The 18,299-nt window shown below is 46.4% G+C and overlaps 2 protein-coding genes and 1 long non-coding RNA gene across 3 annotated transcripts; 1 reads left to right on the top strand and 2 right to left on the bottom strand.

Annotated features, from left to right (window-relative positions):
- The first annotated feature begins 23 nt into the window (after positions 1–23).
- Positions 24–1,574, top strand: LOC101534565 (C-C motif chemokine 3). The gene is made up of 3 exons (XM_004591179.2): positions 24–163; positions 712–826; positions 1,120–1,574. The coding sequence occupies exons 1-3, from the start codon at positions 88–90 to the stop codon at positions 1,208–1,210; spliced, it is 282 nt and encodes a 93-aa protein (XP_004591236.1). The 5' UTR covers positions 24–87; the 3' UTR covers positions 1,211–1,574.
- On the bottom strand, positions 102–12,114 carry LOC131482349 (uncharacterized). The gene is made up of 3 exons (XR_009246914.1): positions 11,888–12,114; positions 5,839–5,963; positions 102–226 (listed from the first exon to the last, which is right to left on the bottom strand). It is a non-coding gene; the product is annotated as an uncharacterized LOC131482349 (long non-coding RNA).
- Positions 12,115–14,704: 2,590 nt separating this feature from the next.
- Positions 14,705–16,581, bottom strand: LOC101523213 (C-C motif chemokine 3-like). Its single transcript, XM_058676441.1, has 3 exons — positions 16,557–16,581; positions 15,451–15,727; positions 14,705–15,091 (listed from the first exon to the last, which is right to left on the bottom strand). Exons 1-3 carry the CDS (start codon positions 16,579–16,581, stop codon positions 15,001–15,003), a joined length of 393 nt encoding a protein of 130 aa, XP_058532424.1. The 3' UTR covers positions 14,705–15,000.
- Between the last annotated feature and the right edge of the window lie 1,718 nt (positions 16,582–18,299).

Genomic DNA, 18,299 nt, shown 5'->3' on the forward strand with positions numbered 1-18,299 from the left:
ACACGGGCAGCCGCAAGCACCTCATCCCCTCTGCATTCTGCTGGCCCCTGAGCACACCTTGTTGTACCTCGTTGTCTGCCAAGCATCATGAAGATCCCTGTGGCCGCCCTCGCTGTGATCCTGTGTGCCATAGCTCTCAGCACCCAAGTCTTCTCTCTACCACGTGAGTCCGTTTACTGGTGGTGTCTCTGGCCACCATCAGATCACATCTGTCTTTTGTGGTCTCCTAGAGAAAGAAAAGAAAACTATTAAAAGGGGCTGCAAACTGTTGTGGTCTTTGTCTTCAAGACCTTTTCTTAGCTTGCCTTGTCCCCAGGTTTGCAAGTCTGGGTGGGATGAAACAGGTCACGTCCCTCAGCACAGACAGAAAATGGAATGTGCAAGCAGCAGAATCCTGATCTGGCTACATCCTGGTGGGGTCATTCATTCATCAGCCAGCCCTAGGCAGAGGGTCCCAGCAGTTGTGCCCTTTAGCTATCTTGAGTGAGAGGATTTAGGCTTGTATTCTTAAACCCAACTTCAGACAAGTAAACAGATTGCTATAAGGCTCACAGGGAGAATACAGGCAAACATGAAGATAAAGACACAGATATTTTTTAGGTAAAAATGCCTTCTGGTGGCCTAGGCTCCCAACCCCCTCTCCCTTCCATGGATCAGAGGTCAGCGGGCCTTTCCTTGTGACTCAGCCTCCCTCTGTCGCTTCCTCCACAGTGGGTGCCGACACCCCAAGCTCCTGCTGCTTCTCCTACGTCTCCCACACGATCAACTACAAATTCATAACTGACTACTTTGAAACGAACAGCCAGTGCTCCAAGCCGGGTGTCATGTAAGTGCCAATTCTGTCCAGCTCTAAGGAGGAGGGGAAGCTGGGCTGGGGGCAGAGAAGCACCACAGGGCAATCACAGGAAGGCCAAGCTGGTGGCATGGACTCATGGGGCATGAGGATGCAAAATGAGGGTGAGGAAGTCATAAGGAACGGGCAGGACAGAGCAGGGAGCGGAAGACACTGTCTAGACTAGAAATTGTAAAGGATTCTAGAGAAACCGGGACAGAGGGTTGGGGGCCCAGCACCCCCTGTTAGATCCCTCAGTGTGACATCCTCATGCTCTCTTTCCACAGCTTCCTAACCAAGAAAGGCCGGCAGGTGTGTGCTGACCCCAATGAGGCTTGGGTCCAGAAATACATGGCTGACCTGAAGCAGAAAGCCTGAGAGGCTAGAAGCTGCAAGGAGTCCTGTGACCCTGGAGTGGCCTAGGTCTCGGAAATGGCTCTGCAACCTCCACAGCTACCTCTCTTACATGCTGGTGGTTACCAAACAGCCACACTCAGGGAACCCCTCCTAATTTAAGTATTAATTATTTATACTATTTAATGTTATAATTTATTTTTGTTGTCACACTGTTTGCGACTGCCAGCTCCATGTGATCCCAGGACCTTTGGGGTCTGTGCCTCTTCCCCTTTGCTCACACTGTGACTGGTGACAGTTGAACAGCCACCAGACTGAACAATAGGTGGTCGGCTCTCTTGATCTCCACTGTGTTCAGCCCAGTAATGCAATAAAGTTGCTGTTTTGAAAAGTAAACTCGTATTGAGTTTGTTCTTGTTTTGCTAGCAAATCAGAGTTACTGATTAAGAAGAATAACAGGTGGGGTTGGTGCCATGGTGTAATAGGCTAATCCTCCATTATGGACACTGGTTTGAGTCTTGGCGGCTCCACTTCTGATCTAACTCCCTGCTAATGTGCCTGAGAAACCAATGAAAGATGGCTCAAGTCCTTGGGACCATGAACCCCATATGTGGGAGACCCAGAAGAAGCTCCAGGTTCTTGGGTTTGGATTGGCTCAGCCCTAGCCATTGCAGCCCGTTTTGGAGTGAACCAGTAGAAGGAAGATCTTTCTGTCTCTCTCTTTTTCTGTAACTCTTTCTTTCAAATAAAAATAAACTTTAAAATAAAGAGAGAAGAATAGCAGGCAGAAAAAAAAAACAAATAAAAGGAAGACAGAGGCATTGAGAGCGATGGGGGAAAGGGTGACCACAGAGTCACTCCACTTTACACTGGAGATGCAGTTGCGGAACATGGAAACCATGAATATTTCATGAGTCAAATTGTCAGGCACTTGCTCTGGGGAAATTTACCACTTGAATGGATACCATTTGGCAGAGCGCTCTGTGGTGCACATTTACAATATATTGAGCATTCTTAATAACAAGTGCTAACGACTTTTAGGCTTATAGGCTGAGTACTTTTTAATGTATTGTCTAATTAATCCTGTATGCAATAGTGTAGAAATGTGAGCTAGGACTCAGCAAGTAACACAAAAGGATTCTACAGCATGAAAGTAAGACTAGACTTGTTTCAATTGTAGATGCTGCTTTTAACCACTGACCAAATTCTTTCCCCAAACTTGATTCATCTATAACCAAATCACAAGCAATGGTGGATTAGGCTACTCATGACAGGATCTCTAAAATTGGATCTAGAAATTGATTTAGGTGTTTGCTTCCTTGTTTGTTTAAAGGCCAGAGGGAGAGAGCACGCGTCACACACACACACATACACACACACACACTCTTCCATTCACTGGTTCACTCTCCAAATACACACCATAGTCAGGGCTGTTCCAGGCCAAACCCAACACAGGTCTCCCAAGAGGGTGACAAGGAGCTGAGTACCTTAGCAGGAGGCTGAACTTGGGAGCAGAGCTGGGCTAGCTAGAACTCAGGCACTCTGATAGGGGATGCAGCCATCCTAACTATTAGTCTAATCACTACCCCTAAAGCCACCCTGGTATTGATATTTTTACCAAGACTGTCAGATGTTCGGCATGTATGCTCATGGCTGAAATTCACTAAATTAATCAATAGGATTCTCCATTGTTGTCTGTATGTGGTAGCAGGCATATTGCATATTATTTCTCTAGACTCTAGGTTCCACAAAATAAATGGTGATTATAAGAGAAGGAAAATAAAGACAGTCTTTATGTAGAACACGGACTCTGTCCAAAGGCTTACTGGGAAAGGCTCAGTTGGTTATACATTGACAGCCTGAGGTTTAGATAGAATAAATGCACACTGAACTAGGGTCCTTTTGCAAGAAGAGGAGAAATTGAAAAACCATAGATGAAAATCAGGCAAACACTTGTTGTTAGGAAGATGCCGACTTGTGTACTTCCTGTTGTTCTAACAATGACTATGGCCCAAACTGGGGCTAAAGAAACACAAGGCTTTTCAAGGCATCAAGGTGAGCACCAGAAAACTAGACACACAGTAGGAGGGTGGCACTGGCCTTGGTGCAGCCCTGTCCATCCTCCTTCATATCAGCAGAAGACTAGGGGTGGGGGGGAACCAAGTGATCATCCAAAACAGGGAGCCATTGGCAGCGATCACCAATATTGAGGAGGGGCGGCTAGCTGTAAAGCTGCAGAGCCCCCGGGGTGTATCAGGTTGGTTACGTTGCTGCTAACAATACTGGTATCTCACAGGAGCCCTGTTTCACTTCTGATTTGGGTTTCATCTAATGTGCCTGGGAAAGCTGCGGGAGATGGCCCAGGTGCTTGGGCCTCTGTAGCCGTGTGGGAGACCAGGATGGAGTTCTATGTTCCTGACTTTGACCTATCCTAGCTTCAGCTCCTATGGCTGTTTGGGGAGTAAACAAACAGATGGAAGATTTCTCTGCAACTCTGCTTTTCAATTAAACAATTTAATCTTTAGCAAAAATTAAGTTGTAGAGACAAAGGGGGTAGATGACAAGGATATATCTCACATTTGCTCCTCCCATTCTCTCTCTCTGTCCTTAGAACAGCAGACACACAACAGATCATGTGGGACTGACCTTGTCCCCACAACTGGATGGGTCTTAATTAAAATAAGCCAACTGGTACCTTAGGCTGTTATTTTTTGAAAAATATTTTATTATTATTTTTTTGATTTGGGAGAGATGGAGAGGTGGGAGAGAGAGAGAATTTATCTCACTTGTCTACTGGTTACTCCCCAAATGTCCACTGAACCCAAGAATCTAGAACTCTATCTAGGTCTGTCACATGGGTGGCTGGTGCTCAAGTTTCTGCTGTTTCCCAGTACACATATTCACAGGAAGCTGAATTGAAAGCGGAGGTGTCAAGACTCCAACCATTCACTCGTATGGGATGCAGGTGTCTCAGGTGGCAATTTAACTACTGTGCCAAACACAGTTTGCACCACTGGATTTTTAAAAACTGATCATTATAGCATGAGCATTTCTCATCATTATATTGTTTATGAAGGCAGCCTAACAGCCAATCAAGTGAAAATAACATAACTGTCCTGATCATTTCCATATTGTAAATGACTTATATTAGGCTTAATTTTATATTGCTGCAAAAACATGCTGGAGACTGAATATGCTTATGCATAAACTTTTCTTTGATTTTTGGATTTCTTTACTTGTAAAGCAGATTCCCAAACATGGAATTTCTCCATGAAGGGCTAACAACACTCTAAGGTTCCCCTATGCACATTGGCACCCATATCAAACACATCTTCACATCCTTTACTAAGTGTATAATGTGGCTTGTGTGTCCTCATCAACACAAAGGTTCTGTTGGGAGGTGCTATTAAGAAGACAGATCTGTGGTGGTTGTGAGTTGGGTAATTAGGATTAGAAGTCATCTGGGTGGGGCCCTTATGACTGAACACCCGTGACTTTGTAAGGACAGGGAGAGTGACCAGAACACACAGCTTCCCTTTCTTGGCCATGTGGTGTCCTGAACTATTCCAGGAGTCTGCCAGGAAGGAGACCAGCATCAGTCATGGCTTTTCAACTGTGGGACAAAAAAATCAGGAGCCAAAGTAAATCCCTTTCCTTTCTACTCAAATTGTAGCCTTGTGTCATTACTAACAGCAAAGGGGCCAAGACAGCTGCATCCTGGGGCCCTTGAAGCAGATGTTTCAAATCCCTTTTGGAGACCAGGTCTCGTTCACACAGCTCTGTCTGCCTGTGTGTGTTCTAAGTTGGGTTGCCCTGTTGAAGCCTTGCAGCATCACTGCATTTGCACATTTGTGTGGTGGAGACAACTGTGAATGGCACAGAAGTTCCTGCTCTGTCAGGGGAAACTATGACTACAGAGTTCTAATAAGACGGAACCAGCTCAGTGTGGTCCTGGGATGACACCACTACCTCACCTCCTGTCACTGTGGAAACCACAGTGCACAGCCCCGAATCAAGAGAGCCCTTGAACTTACAAACATCCTGATGCCTGTGGTTTCCCAAGAGACCCCTGTCCTGCAGCAAATCAACAAGATGCTACAGTGCTTAAGAATTTCCTCTTCCATCACCCCAAATGTCCACCTCTCCAAGGCACAAGAGTTATTCATCAAGGAAAAGAAAGCTAACTCCAACCCCAAAAGGAAGCAGGCAACAGCGAGTGCCCAAGCCTGGTCTCTTGTTGTCCCCACCCTTGTACCCTCCCTGCTTTCTTCTCTGTGAGGACCCTGCGTTCCTGGACCTCCAGCTGCCTGCTGCCATGGTTCCCCCAACTCTCTTGTCTTTACTAGAGGTGATGGGAAGAGGTGCCCAAGTGATACAGAAAATTCCCAAGGAGGTTTCCAAGATGCTCAGGGAAGACTCCTGGATTCCATGTTCACTACAGCACTCTCACAGCAACCATGAATCAGAAACAATCTAAGTGTTTATCACTCAATGATGGGCTTTGGCTTCTAAAAGAGTTTTTGGTCTCTAGTCTTTATATTTTGAATTCAGTGTTGTCCTATTTGAGAAAAGTGACAAGTGAACAAGTTTCCAATGATAGGCAGATTCCAGCCACAGCTGCTTCTGGGTGGTCAGCAGAGTAATAAACTTACCTTATTTCCACCTCCCAGGTGATTTACAGAGATGATCTCTTGCTGGAAGAATCTCTTCTAGGACTGTTTAAAGTTTACCCAATAACACTGGAACAGGAGGCAGACTGTTCAAGGAGTGCCAATTCCTGCATACAGAGGTAGAGACCAAAGCTAAGATTAACACAGAAAATATAGAGGGGAAAATCTGGTGCAATGAGAACTCCCTATCTCCTTCCTGTTCCCACCCCCTATCTGACTCCTGGATGATGCTACTTCTAGCTGTTGTTGGACATGAGAGCTGGCTCATTTGTTCCAGTGAACAGTGACTTCTGCTCATGCTGCCCCCTCCCTCAGGGCTGTCCCAGGCCCCCAGGCATCTGCTGCTTTTCCTACTGCCCCCAGCAGTGCATGGCAACATGATAGATCACTTTTATAAAACCATCAGCCAATCACAGGGAAGGGCTGGTGCTCCTGCCCACACTGGGGAGAGGCAAGCTGGCAGGACTCAGAGCAGGCAGCAGCCTGCAAGGGTACCAGCAGGTGGATAGGGAGCCCAGACCCCAGAGATTCTATCTGGTGGCAGGACACATGAATGACTCCCAGCCTGGGGGCTGCAGGCAGCCAGGGAACAGCTGCCCTGGCAGAGGACAGAGAGGAGGTCATAGAGTATACTCCCCTAGACCACTGCAGGAAAGTCTACAGATCTGATCACCAGCACCCTAAGATGCAGAAGTGGGAGTGGTATGAGACCAAAAAGTACATGGCTGACTCCTTACTTTTTGTAAGTCTGTCTTTCTACTGCTTCTGAAGCAAGCAGGTCTGTGCCAATCCCTCCATGTTCTGGTGCCAAACACATCACTGAATCCCTGAATGACCCCAAAGCATCAAGAAATCGGTTATATCTGTGGGTAGATTAAGGAGCAGAGCACCAGGAAGGTTCCTTCTTCCCTGTGCCATGGTCTAGGTGCAAGAATCATATTCCAATACTCTTCTTAACGTGAATTTGCATTGACTTAGAATGCTTAATTTTTGGAACACAGACTGTGTGTTTTTGACCACTTGCTGGAAGGGATCCCACCACATGTTACACCCACTGCCCTAAGCCTCTCCCATCACACAGTGGTTGACACCTACTCAGTGTGAATGGTTCTGTTAAGCTTTATGCTAGGTGATGTTGTTTCAAAACCACCCAACCAGAAAATATTTATAGAATGTTATTTATCATTTCTGTGTTCAGCTGTGTGAAACTTTTTTTTTTTCTAAAGTAGGCCAGTCTTAAAATTTTGGTGATTCTCTTGTCTTTATTTTGTAACAAGCTTAGAACTCTGGTTGGAAAAATGATGGGGTAGGGGGTTAGGGGGAAGAGTAGGAAAAGCTGAAGAGGGCAAGTCAACAGGAAGGAGATGACAATAATGCCTGTGGCTACATACTCCTGAGAGTTAAAGGCAGTATTTCATACAACAGTGATACCCTCAAAAGCACTGGGCACCTAGTGTAAGCGTGTCTGTACTAGGTAAACTCATTCTGTATACACATTTCCTCCTAAGGAATTAGTCATTGCCTTAGAAACCGTAATAATTCCATTGGGAGCTTAAGTACGACTAAGATCCCCATTTGATGGAGAAGGACATGTGTCTTAGCCACTCAAATATCTGTAGGATCACATATTATGAAAGGGCATGTAATAATATTTTGCTTTGGTAAAAGTGGTATCTATTTATATAAACACAAGAATGTAATTTGATGTACCCCAACCTATTAAGCACACTTTCTTGTGGCAAATAGGAATTAAAAAAAAAATTATTTATTTGTATTGAAAACTCAGATTTACAGAGAACAGGAGAGACAGAAAGATCTTCCATTTGCTGGTTCACTCCAAGTGGCTACAACAGCCGAAGCTGAGCAGATCCGTAGCTAGTAGCCGGGAGCCTCCTCTGGGTCTCTCAGGCATGGGTGCAGGGTCTCAAGGCTTTGGGCCATCCTCCACTGCCCTCCCAGGCCACAAGCAGGGAGTTGGATGGGAAGTAAGGCAGCTGGGAAATGAGCTGGCGCCCACATGGGATCTCGGCACAAGCAAGGCAAGAACTGTAGCCACTAGGCTATTGCACCAGGCCCGGCAAATAGGAATTTTAAATCATGCAGGTCTCTGTTTTAGATGTTCTACTCTGTCCATTGACTTTCATGTGAGTAATCTGGCATTTTAATTCAAAAGATAAGATATTAAGAGTTGAAGGCTTACTCCAAAAACTGTCTCCATCTTGGTTTTGTTTGTTCTCTTATCTTCCCACAACCCACTTGCAATTACAAAATGTGCTACTCCACATAGTTTGAATTACTTATTCAAGACCTGGATCCCTTCACGAGGAGGATGGCCCTCATTCAAGTGATCTAGATTTCAGTCTGGCCCAGAGAACCTTAGGAATGTGTATGGCTGCCCTGTGACCCACTTTGTCAAGAGATCAAGGCAGAAAGCCCCCAAGGGGCATGATTCTCTCCTTTGCACCATCCAGCCACCCCCACATACATCTGAACACAGAGCTGCCCCATGCACCATCGTATACACCTCCCCATTCTGAGGTATTCCTCCCTTCCTAACACTGTGAGAAAACCCTTGTGACCAGACAGGCGAATCAGATATCCCTAGCCCGACTAAAAGCCAGAATCTCATTCTTTTTCTTCCACGAACTCCCAACATCTGATGATTGGCTAGCACACTATTGGCTAGCAATATTTAAAATGCTTCCAGTAGACCTAGGGTTTAGCTCTTGAGCAGTGCACGACTGCTTGATGTGTTAGATGAATACTAAACACTAAACTGACCTCAAACAGAAAGCAGGGGAAGGCCAAAGCAAAGGCTTCTGAGTACAAGCCTGTCCGCCTGCCTGGGTTGGGTCTCTTTCATTGGTTAGCCGTTAGTAAGTGGCAGAGATGGTGATGCTCACTGAATAGCCTGTATGTTCCCTTACTTTGTGGTTTTGTTGGGTTCGTACAACTAATTCGGGCTAACGGACTGTAAGCAAATGTGAAACAAACTGGAACAGTTGAAAGCGATATATCTCCTCTGTCTTCTTTCTTATTCCAGGGACTATAGCTATGAGATGGAAATAGCCTTAATTTCAAGTCCCCCCCTCCCTGCCCCCAGGGACCAGTTCTCCTTAAAGTGTCACTAACAGCAGCAACATCAACATACCCTGAGAGCTCACTAAGACAGCAGATGCCTGAGTCCCACCTAGAACTGTAGACTCAGCTCCTGGGTGGGGCTCAGGAAGCTTCTCTTAAGCCCACAGAGGATTTTGATGTGATAAATGTGGCACCAGATCTTATGCAAATGGAAAGAATTTGCTAATTCATTCAGGGTTTGTTATGAGGGTGTAATCCTAATTTACTCTGATATTGATAAACAGAAAATGCTTAACTTTCCTCCTATCATTGGTTCCACGTTAAGGTCTTGGGTAGAGCCATCACTTTCTGATTGCATTCAGTTATTACAATCTTCAGTTTCAAACTCCAACCTCAGATTTGATAAGACTTATCCCCTACTCAGAATGGGTTCAGGAGAGGTGGAGTGCACCTAGGTTTTAGTTTGGTTCTGAGGCCTCTCCCTCTTCTTAAATTAACTGATCAGTTTAACTTATTTGAAAGGCAGGAAGAGGAAAGCGGGTGGAAGGAGCAGAGCAGAGAAGGAGAGAGAGGGAGGGAGGGGAAGGATAATGGAGAGAGAGAAGGCACGGGAGCAAGAGCGAGCTCTTGCAAGACCTGGCTCCATTGCAGAGTGCCTGCTCTGAGCCCTGCCCCCACTCCTGATTCCAGTTTCCTGCTAATGAGCACCCTGGAAAGGCAGGGTGACTCAGAAAGTTGAGTCCCTGCCACCTGCACTGAGTTCCCCATTCCTGTTTTCACACTGGCCCAGCGCTGGCTGTTACAGGCAAAATTATCAAATAGAAAATCTCTGTTCATGTTTATCTTCCAAACAAGATCCTAACAACCATAATCACTGCGGCTCAATCAGTGTACACTGCTTCTTCCCCAAAGAGGGACACAGAATTTTCCCAGCTTTGTGGAGTGACCCTGGGCAGAAGGCTCAGTGTCAGCTCTCTCCCCCAGTTTTCCAGTGGAAGGCTCAGCCGCACTCTGTCTTTACTATCTCCTGTTTTCTCTTTTTCGGTTTGGCTCAGGTGAAACACATGCACTGCGCAAACAGCCATTTGACTGGAGCATAAGTAATCGTGCTGGTGAGTACTCCAACTTTCATAGGTCACCATGGTGAGACTCCTTTATGGGACTTCAGGAGGAACTGAAAGGGATGACCTCTCTTCCACAAAGACGGACACCATTAGACTGGCCACACTCCTCCCTATTTCTAGGTCTAGAATATCCTAGAAGGATGATTACGTCTTAGCTATTGGAGACTTGGTTTAGAATATGGAGTCCTAATGGCAATTTAGCCTCATATTTGGGAAGTAGCCTTTGTATGCCAAGAAAGTATGTCCCAATCCAAATCCTTTTATATCCAATAAAGTAATTTAGGAAAATATAGATGGAAAAAAAAAAGCCTGTTTTCATCCTGTTAAGTGTAGTAGCATTTTGAAGAAGGAAAATCTCTAAGATACTTGCACTTACAAGTATCTTCTTACCACTCTACATTGAACCTGCAATTTAGAATAGAAATATGTAGTGTGATACAAGCCAGAGAAAAGCCATTAGTCTCTTCACACTTAAGGACAGAAGAAAGTTAGACACACTATTTGGCCTTCAGATCTTCCACTTTTATCCTTAAGCAATCCTTTGAATAACTGTCCCCTCTGACAGTTTGTGTGGTTTTGAAACCAGGCATTTCAGGTTGAAGACATTAATTCATTAATTCAAACCAATTAACGACTTTTTTTCCCTATGCACAAAAGTAGGTTTAAGGCAGGGCTTGGCCAATTTGCTCAGTAAAGATTCAAATAGCACCTACTGAAGGTTTGTGGGTCAGTCTGCCACAATTTATCCCTCTGCCATTGTGGGGTAAAAACAGCCATCAACTAACTAAACACAGCTTGCCTTTGTTCCAGTAAAACTTTTTTTTTAAATGGATACTGCAGTTGGAATTTCATGCAGTTTTCTTCTTTTGGTTCTTTTTGATCATTCCAACATGTATACACTCAATAGTTTGAAGGCCTCACAAAAACAGGCAGGTCACTTTTGGTGAACAGGCTGTTGTTTGCTGACTTCTGAGGTAAGGGTTTGGTTCCTAAACTAAGCTGTGCCAGCAATAGTGAACCCCAGGCTCCTGGTTTGTCCTCTTCTCAATCCAATATTTTTTTAGGAGTTCTTGGCCTACAAATCCTATCATGAAACTTTCAAACTGCTGGTACTTTAGGTCCACTGGATCAAGTCTTGCCTGAAGCCGACGCTACTTCATGAAGTGTTAGTAACGTGAGCTAACAAGTTCCTGTTATGTTTTAGACCAGGCTGAGTCAGTTTTTCTGATCCTATGACTAAAATACCCCTAATACAAATTGTAGTGTTGCAACTGACCCCAAAAGTACAATTTGCAGGGGGCAGGAGCGGAGCTCATGAGACATCTCTGGTTAGTAAAATGTTGGTTACCATCATGATCTGTCAAATATTCTGAAGATTTCCTACCAAGGTTTCACAAAAAAATATGAAATCAGGATATTGATGAGTTACGTCAAGCGTCAGTCAGTAAGGCCCTTTAAGAAAGGCGAACTACTGCAGAAGTGACTCATCTAATAGCAAAAAAGGGAAACAAAGGTCTAAGAGGGCCACTTCCTGCCTGCAAGGCTCAGTCCAGTCATGTGGAGTGCGCAGGAGATGGAAGGCAGAGTTCTCCAGTCCACACTCACGGGAGTATAACCACAAATAAGGAAGTGACCAGGCAGGGCACCCAGGTGCTTCAAAAGCCTCCTGACCACTGTCCTCAGTCCCCTTCTTTTCCATGTCTGGTTGCTAAAATTAAAGCTTTACTCAGGGGTCTCCAGAGAGAGAACCAATACCCTCCTGCTCTCTTTAACTTGTGGGTTCTATCTCTCACACATGCACAGAGTTAGCATGGGAACTGACTTACCCAATTATGGAGGCCAAGAAGCCACAGGATCTGCCATCTGCAAGCTAAATACCCAGTAAAGTTCAAAATCCTGTAAACCGGAGGGGCTGGTGGTGTCAGCTTTATTCTAAGTCCAGAATGGAAGTCAGGTGGAGAGTGGGTGGGTGACAGTCCAAGTCCCACATGAATCCCCAGGCTTGAGCACTGGAACACCAATGTTGCAGGACAGGAGACGGCCGTCCCTGCTCACAGTGGGAGTTTGCCCTTCCTCTGCCTGTTTGGCTAATCAGGTGCTCCATGAACGCAACCATGTCCACCTGTGCCTCAAGGGGTAGCTCTTGACTCAGTCTTCTGCCCCAAAGGCTAGCCTCTTCCAGAAACACCTCAAAGCCACACACAGGAGTCATGTTTTATCATTCTCTGTTCGTGCCTTCGCCCGATCAGGTGATGCAGAAATTAACCACTGACTTGAACAACCATGTTCTCTATGAGAGGGCAGCTGGGACACATCAGGAGCAGTGAGCCTCACGGGGATATCCGGTGTACTGACATCATTTTCCAGCAGAGGGCAATGTGGAAGTGTGTGTGGTACAAGGGATTATTATTATTGTAGCGCCCCACACTGTGTTGTAGAGAAATCCAGAACTCAGTGGACAGAATGTGTGCTTCTGATTAACCAGTGAAGTTTACAAAAAACAACTAGGTGGGAAGCCTTTGAAGATCCTAACTCCCAAAGCTGGTCCCAAACACCTGACAGTGGTTGTGGATAAATGCTTGACATTGCATTCGCATCACCTGGGGCTTTTTACAACTATTGGTGCAGGGTCCCACCTAAGGCAAATTAAATTTTCAACTTGGTGGAGGGGGAAGTGGGAAGAGTGTGATGGTTCAGTGGCTAAATCCTCACTTTGCAAGCATTGTCGGAATCTCGTATGGGCACTGTTAGTGTCCTGGCTGCTCCACTTCCCATCCAGCTCCCTGCTTGTGGCCTGGGAAGGTAGTAGAGGATGGCCCAAAGCCTTGGGACCCTGCACCCCTGTGGGAGACCTGGAAGAAGCTCCTGGATTCAGATCAGCTAAGCTCTGGTCTATATGGCCATTTGGGGAGGGAACCAACAGATGAAAGATCTTTCTGTCTCTCCTTCTCTTCATAAATTTGATATTCATTTCCAATACAAATAAGCAAATCTTTGAAAAATTTTAAATTTGTAACTTGGGAAGAGGGGCAGCATTGTGGCATAGTAAGCTCAGCTTTACCTGTGGTGCTGGCATCCCATATAGGCACCAGTCCATGTCCTCGCTGCTCTACTTCCCATCCAACTCCTTACTTATGGCCTGGGAAATCAGTGGAGGCTGGCTCAGTTCCTTAGGTCCTTTCACCCACGTGGGAAACCTGGAAGAAGTGCCTGGCTCCTGCCATGGGCACTGGTCCCAGTCTTGACTGTTCCGCTTTTGATCCAGCTCCCTGTTAATGATCTGGGGAAGCAGAAGATGGCCACAGTGCTTGTGGCCTTGCTTCAACATAGGATCTTCTGGCTCTCTGGCTCCTGGCTCCTGGCTTCAGGCCAGCTCAGCCCCAGCAATTGTGGCCATCTGTGGAATGAACCATGAGATAGAAGACCTTCCTCTATGTCTTTCCTTCTTTCTGTAACTCTTCTCTTTCAAATAGACATACCTAGCCTAGAGGCTAAATTCCTTGCTTTGCATACACTAGGATCCTATATGGGAATCAGTTTGTATATCACTTGCCACACCTCCATCCAGTTGCCCCACCTCCATCCAGCTCCCTGCCTGTGGCCTGGGAAAGCAGCAGACAATGGTCCAAAGTTGGACCCTGCACCTGCATGGGAGACCTAGAAAAAGTTCCTGGCTGCTGGCTTTGGATCAGCTCAGCTCTGGCCATTGTGGCCGCTTGGGGAGTGAACCAGCGGACAGAAGATCTTTCTGTATCTCCCTATCTCTGTAAATCTGACTTTCCAATAAAAATAAATAAATCTTAAAAAAATGTAACTTTGGAGGGAAAACCCTGGCACTGGAGTTATGAAACTTCCTCCACGTGATTCTGATGTAAGTTTGATGTTGAAAAGCTCAGCTCACTGGATGCTCCATCCCCAACAGCAAATAAACACCTCCGTAGGAGACACCTGTGGTAAGGAAGGCTTCCAGATGCAACATGGGATACCCAGGGATATCAGATTTCAGATAAGCAATGCGTAATTTGCTGCATAAGTGTGTTCCAGATGCTGCATGGGATATACTCATCCTACAAATTTACTCTGTGTGTTTATTTGGTAACTCAACTCCTAAGTCTCACCTTAAAGATGGCCATGGGGAACATTTTCCCTAAAAACAGAGTGGAGAATGACAGAGGATCTGCCTGAGTAAAGCTCTCAGCCACCTGCCACATAGGGAGTCCTTATTAGAAGGTGGATGGCGTCTGCTAGGGTGTCACTAGGTTGGCACAACATAGCTGAAAACATAAGTTTATTTGGGTACCCCGAATGCATGTGATGTCCAACCTGGGAGTGTACATCTCTTATAAAAAGGGGCTTATCACCCATTGGAGGCAGCCCTTGGAAATCCCTCAACAGCCACAAGCCATCCATTCTGAGGAAGATTTCACTGAAGAACTCCCTTCAACTTATGCACAAAAATTGGCATCATTGTGGCATTCACTTAACTAGAAAAATTTCGCAGACAGTACTGTGTGGTTTCTACCTGTGTTCAGATTTCTCTACCTTCCTTTTACTCTCCCTATCCATCTATGATTCTGATCACTAAGGAACACAAAATTAACAGACACATCACAAATGAAATGCTGGTTTGTCTTTTATACACATACCTTTAATAATTAGACATGGAGCTGGACAAAAGCATCCAGTAAGCATTTGTCCTTGATGTCCCTGGGATAGTTCCTGCAAAGAGTGAATATAGTGAAAGCAAGAAGAGTTGGAGGGAGGGAGAAGCCAGAGGATGTCATGGGACGCCACAGAACACTTGTCCTGCATACCCCCATTCAGCAATGGCCAGGAGTGAGAACACTAAATACAGCACAGAAACTGAAACTCCAGCAGGGCCCCAGGGTGTGGTTGGGCCTGAGGGAGCAGGATCCAGCCTGCGCGCAGCTCTGGCCATTCAGGCATTCATCTCCAGTTCAGAGATGTACTCCTGGACCCAGGTCTCACTGGGGTCAGCACAGACCTGGCAGTCTCTCTTGGTCTGGAAGCTGTGGAGGAGGATAGAAAGATCACACACAGAGGAAGCCAGCAGCGTAGACCCACGGCCCTGCTGTCCTTCTCCACTCCAGCTGGTTCAGGGCCAGGGGCCACATGCTCTGTGCATTTCTTCTTGATCTTGGGGCCCACAGACCTTCCCTGGGTGTCTGGGGGAGGAGTCCCTCAAAAAGCCCTGAGGGACTCTGCAGGCTCCAAACCAGGTCAGGAAGCACTACCAGCACCCCTTCTCTTCTGCCCCCAGAGACTTGCACCCTGAGACTTGTACCTCCGAGAGCTGACTTCCCTGAAGGGGCCTCCTTTCACAATGTCCAGCCTCCTCCCCAGGGGTGGTCGGGGAACTGGCCCTTACATGATGCCTGGCTTGTAGCACTGGCTGCTGGTCTCATAGTAGTCATTCACAAACTTGCATGGAATCTGCCGGGAGATGTACAGGAAGCAGCAGGCGGTCGGGGTGTTGGCACCAACTAGGAGAGGCAAGACAGAAAGGTTTCTGGTCACTGTTGGGAAGAGAAGCCAGTCCTGCAGTTCCGGGTACCCACTGTCGAGGGTCAGGAAGAACTGGAACAGCACAGAAGAGTTCGCAGTGGCGACAGGGCGGGGAGGGCGACAAGAGGCCCAGGAGTAAGCTGGCCTCTTCTTTTCCTTACACCTTGCTGTTTTTGTGACTTATTCTTTTGTTTATTTGGATTTGGGGGTCTCTAGGTCTCTCTATAGGGAATTCAGTTTTCTTAGCAGACCACTTCTTACTCTCTCTCCCCTTGGAGACTTCATGAAAACCAAGGCCACATCACTGGCAATTGTTTGGACCGAGATCCTACGTCTTGTCCAAATCCCAGTTGAGTCTCCATTTCCTCATCCCTAAACTGTGACTTAATTCCACCCCGCCTTTAGTCCAATCTCCTAGAAGGAAGAATAGAGTGGCCAGCCCCCCTTAGGACTCCTCACAGAGGAGTCCCTGAGATCCTTCTGGAGCTCTCTCCTTGGAGGGTCTCAGGCACCTGGTCAAGGTGCTCCCAGCCATGGCCAGAGAGTGGGGACGCATGAACAAGAAGCACTCATGGTAGGAAGGGCAGGTCTGAGAGCAGAGGGTCCCCATGAGGAACAGGACAGCAAGGACAGCTGTGGGGACCTCCATGAAGCTGGACAGGTGGACATGTGCTCCAGCTATGGCCAGGGAGAGCTGATGCCCCCTCCTGGAGTCTGCACCTTCTCTTCTCTTTATAGGCAGCCTTGGGCATCAGGAGCTGGGGAGAGGAAGGTGGGGGCAGGTTACCATCATGGTGTTGGTGTCTTGCCATGCACTGTACACACAGCAGAGCTTTGGATTGCCAGAAGGGTCCAGCCACTCGCCAGGATGGCTCAGCATGTCACTTGGTTTCTCCAGCGAGAGAAGGTGAGATGGTGGTGTGATCCAAAGCCTTCTTACGAGAGCTGATCAGCAGATAGGTTTCTCACCCATGGACAGGGTGTCTGGTACCATGTCCAGCTGTCCCAGTAGCCTCGCTGTGCCCTAGTGGCAATATCAAAGTCTTGAGAAACATTGATTGGACCCTATTCTATGCCAGTCACTAGGTGAGCTGCTAACTGAGGAGCTGATATGAATGCCAAGCCTGAATTGGGTGTCACTCTTTGATCACTTTCTGACCTTTACAGACACTTCAAATAAGTAAGTAAACAAATAAGCAAACACACCTAAAAGCCAAGAAAATAAAGGCATTTAAAAAGGAAGTCCTGAGGTCAGTGCAGTATTGTCGCAGGTAAAGTCATCTCCTGTGGCAGCGGCATCTCATGAACTCCAGTTCCAGTCCTGGCTGCTCTGCTTCCCATCCAGCTCCCTGCTAAAGGTCTGGGAAAGCAGCAGAAAATGGTCCAAGTGTTTGGGCCCCTGCACCCACATGAGAGACCCAGAAGACCCAGAAGAAGTTCCTGGCTCCTGGTTCATGGCTTCGGCCCAGCCTAGCCCCAGTTTAAAAAAAAAAAAAGAAAAGAAAGAAAAGAAAAAAAGGCTTCCAACAATAAAACATCCCCTGGGATGTCTGCATTCCCTATCACTGTGCCTGAGTGACAGTTCTGGCTCTGTTTCCAATTCCAGCTTTCTGTTAACGTGCATCTTTGAAATAACAGGTGATTGTCCAAATACTGGCATGCTTGCCTCCCATGTAGAAGACTCAGGTTGGATTCTAGGTTCCTAACTTTGGCCTGGCCCAACCTTGATGGTTGCAGGCATTTGGAAATGAACCATTGGGTTCTCTGCCTTCCAAATAACAAGTCTGTTTAAAGGACACAGAACTTCTCTTTCCCCGTGGTTCTGTTGGGTCTCTTTGGGGCTTTATCACTCCACAGTCACATGTTGGTACTCCCCAAGGGTTCCCATCTTTACCATCTTGTCCACAAGCAATAGAGGGGATCTCACAGGAAGAGGAAAAAAACAACATTGCTAGTGATATAAATTTGATTTGTTTTTATACACTATAGGAAGTGAACTAACAATTACCCTCAAAAGTTGTACATGATAATAGTAAAAATGCATTGCATGCAGAAAACAGTAGAACTGATTCAGTATCTGGCAGCTTGGTAGACAATGGAGACCCACCTGGGACTGTGACAAGAGACAGAATCTGAGAGCAGCTGGCACCCAGAGGTAGGCAGCAGGGCAAATAGCAATGAGGGAGACAGTTTTTTTCTGTAGCACTTGCTCCTCTTTTGCACTTTCATGACTTCTGAAGTGTAACTGGAGTAAATGTGTTTGCTTAAAGGCAAAAACGCTATTAGCCAAACCTTTAACTATTGCCTTGCTTTCTTTTGCGGGCAGTCTTTTCCTGGGCTTGTTTCAGCACTGTTTCCTACTGTCTATAATGAACCTAGTAGTGATGCTGTATTGTAGGGATCTGTGACTATTTGATAAGTCACAGATTCTTATCATTTCTGTGGCCTGTGCTTCCTCTATTCCATTCTGTCCATTTGGGTTTGAATCAAACAGGTTAGTGAAGATTATGGGCATTTGGCATGGCACATAAGATGTTGGCTAAGATGCCATGTCTGATATCAGATCACATGTCTTGAGGGAGCTGACCACTCTAACTCCAGCTTCCTGCTACTGTAGACCCTGGCAAGCACCAAGGACAGCTCAAGAAATTGCGCAGTCAACCACATAAATTGAATTCCTGGTTTTTGGCTTCAACCTCAATCAGTGGTCAC

This window comes from Ochotona princeps, chromosome 17 (genome assembly GCF_030435755.1).
Source record: "Ochotona princeps isolate mOchPri1 chromosome 17, mOchPri1.hap1, whole genome shotgun sequence".
Lineage (NCBI taxonomy): Eukaryota > Metazoa > Chordata > Mammalia > Lagomorpha > Ochotonidae > Ochotona > Ochotona princeps.

What these genes read in the sequence shown, in the direction of transcription:
- LOC101523213 (XM_058676441.1), bottom strand. Translation starts at nt 16,581, where the DNA reads ATGGTACCAGACACCCTGTCCATGG. An exon ending in ACCAGACACCCTGTCCATGG is followed by an intron (nt 15,728 to 16,556) that starts GTGAGAAACCTA and finishes AGAAGAGGCCAG; the next exon opens with CTTACTCCTGGGCCTCTTGT. An exon ending in TGCTACAAGCCAGGCATCAT is followed by an intron (nt 15,092 to 15,450) that starts GTAAGGGCCAGT and finishes CCTCCTCCACAG; the next exon opens with CTTCCAGACCAAGAGAGACT.
- LOC101534565 (XM_004591179.2), top strand. Translation starts at nt 88, where the DNA reads ATGAAGATCCCTGTGGCCGCCCTCGCTGTGATCCTGTGTGCCATAGCT. An exon ending in CCAAGTCTTCTCTCTACCAC is followed by an intron (nt 164 to 711) that starts GTGAGTCCGTTT and finishes CTTCCTCCACAG; the next exon opens with TGGGTGCCGACACCCCAAGC. An exon ending in TGCTCCAAGCCGGGTGTCAT is followed by an intron (nt 827 to 1,119) that starts GTAAGTGCCAAT and finishes CTCTTTCCACAG; the next exon opens with CTTCCTAACCAAGAAAGGCC.